At 38.6% G+C, this 2,195-nt stretch overlaps 1 protein-coding gene across 1 annotated transcript in view; it reads right to left on the bottom strand.

Moving 5' to 3' along the window:
• Positions 1-1,421: 1,421 nt before the first annotated feature.
• The window catches only part of SARC_05164 (hypothetical protein), a 4,945-nt gene continuing 4,171 nt past the window's right edge, over positions 1,422-2,195 (bottom strand). The window contains exon 4 of the mRNA XM_014300978.1: positions 1,422-1,939. Coding sequence (XP_014156453.1) covers positions 1,813-1,939 — 127 coding nt within the window. The 3' untranslated portion in view covers positions 1,422-1,812. The remainder of the gene's footprint in view (positions 1,940-2,195) is intronic.

Here is a 2,195-nt window from a genome sequence, read left to right as displayed (position 1 = left end):
ATATATATATATATATATATATATATATATATATATATATATATATATATATATATATATATATATATACATATATATATATATATATATACATATACATATATATATATATATATGTGTGTGTTCGTATATATAATATATCGTTCTATACATACATACATGCATATGTATATTTATATATAAATATATATATGTTTATATATAGATAGATATATATATATATACATATATATATATGTACATACATATACATATACATATACATATACTATATATATATATATATATATATATAATATATATATATATATATATATATATATATATATATATGTATATATATATATATATATATATGTTTTTACATAAATATATACAAAGATGCGCACAATTTCGCCAAAAGTAAGCGTAACACGCGGATATGTCATTGTGCCTCAGATATGGGAAGGGTTGAGCAGCACAGCCGTACACTTTTGCAAATACATGGTTGCTAAAAATCCCCAAAACAATCCGACACTGGACATCTTGTACTAGCTGATCTGTGATGTCTTAGCAAAGATTCATTGTGGTAACCTGCCTAGGATACATACTGTATTCTGCAATAGCATGACACCGTACGCTGGCTAGAATGCTAATATGTCTTTTTTCGGTTCGGTTCTATACCCGGTGAGATGCGCGTAGTACCGTATGGCCTGTGCTGGAAACTACACACTCGCCCGTTCATACCTGCCGATACACTATATATCTTGGCTTAGCTATATCTCACCGCTTTCCAGACGTGCACTTTGTACACGGCCACCCTTTGGATTGGCCGTACATGCCGAGCCTTCACTCATGTCTTTCCCTCCTTTTGTGGGAAGAGTTGTAACTTATTAGTCAGCAGGCTACGACCACAATTCGTGATACAGTGCGGTACTTCAGACCGCACGTGTTTGTACACCTCCAGCAGTCCAGCAGCCGAAATACGAATGCCTTGCTTTCTTCTCTATCATCGAATTGTTTAGATATGTCCTGTTTCTACGTGTCTTAATGGTGTACAGACGCACTCTTGTGATCCACTATAAACGGCAATGCAATGATTTGGACAGTGAGCAGTAGCTACCGTTTCCTCATGACCGCAAGTCTGTTGAACGGCTCCAGTCTGTACGGTTCCTTTGATACTGGACTGTAAGGCTGTGATCGACTGAGACGATGGGACATTGCATGCTGTATATCGTTATCCGAGATGGCTGAAGACGATTGAGGATTAGGCTTGAACGTATACATTGGACCGAACTGTGCGTACCTTAATTAACTTCGTGAAAAACCACGTTATCTAACCCCTGTAGTCCACGCTAGAAGGGCATGGTTCAGCCGAGGACTGATTGCCGACCGATACGTGCCACATACTTTCAACATCACAATGATGGTTTTCGGCGGCGGGGGTGCGAATGTATATAGTGCGCTCTACATCACCAGTTTCTTATTAGAGCCGGACTACAATATATCCAGAAACTCTGCGGAGAATCGTCAGTAGCCTACGTAAGTGGGGCCCAACCATCCGAAGCAGTGCGCTGCCAATCGCAGCTAAATCGGAATTGAATACCGACGCTCGAGTTCTGAGTACTCCCCGCAAGAATGCATACCATCATCCGTCGTGGAACGAATGTACAGTGGCTGATCTTGATGAGTGCTAGTACTATGGTATAGGTGTTTTGACCGGTACAAGTGCTATGGTGTGGTCGTTTGGTCTTTGGCGAGTACTATGTAGTAATATGATGTGAACTTACAATACGTTGGTCTTCGGCGAGCACCAGTACTATGGTACGGGCCCTACGGATCCCCCATATCGGCCCAGATCCGCTTCAAATCGGGTCTCATCGTGACTGATTCAGGCGTTCCTGCCAAAGCGGCTTCCATTGATTCACGAAGTAGCTTGGTAGACTCCGAAAACTTCGAGCTACAAAGGACATTCAGCAGTATAGAGAGATTCACACAGGGCGAGTCAGCAGACAAACACACGATAAATGGGCACAAAAGTGAGGATTTGTGATCAATGCAAAATCTTTGTGTAAACTATATATATATATATATATATATATATTATATGAATATATATATAATATACATATACATATACATATNTATATATATACACACACACACACACACACACACACCATTATATATANATATATACCATANATANTATATAT

The sequence above is a fragment of the Sphaeroforma arctica genome, assembly GCF_001186125.1.
Source record: "Sphaeroforma arctica JP610 unplaced genomic scaffold supercont1.320, whole genome shotgun sequence".
Classification (NCBI taxonomy): Eukaryota; class Ichthyosporea; order Ichthyophonida; genus Sphaeroforma; species Sphaeroforma arctica.
This window is presented reverse-complemented; position numbering and strand designations above follow the sequence as displayed.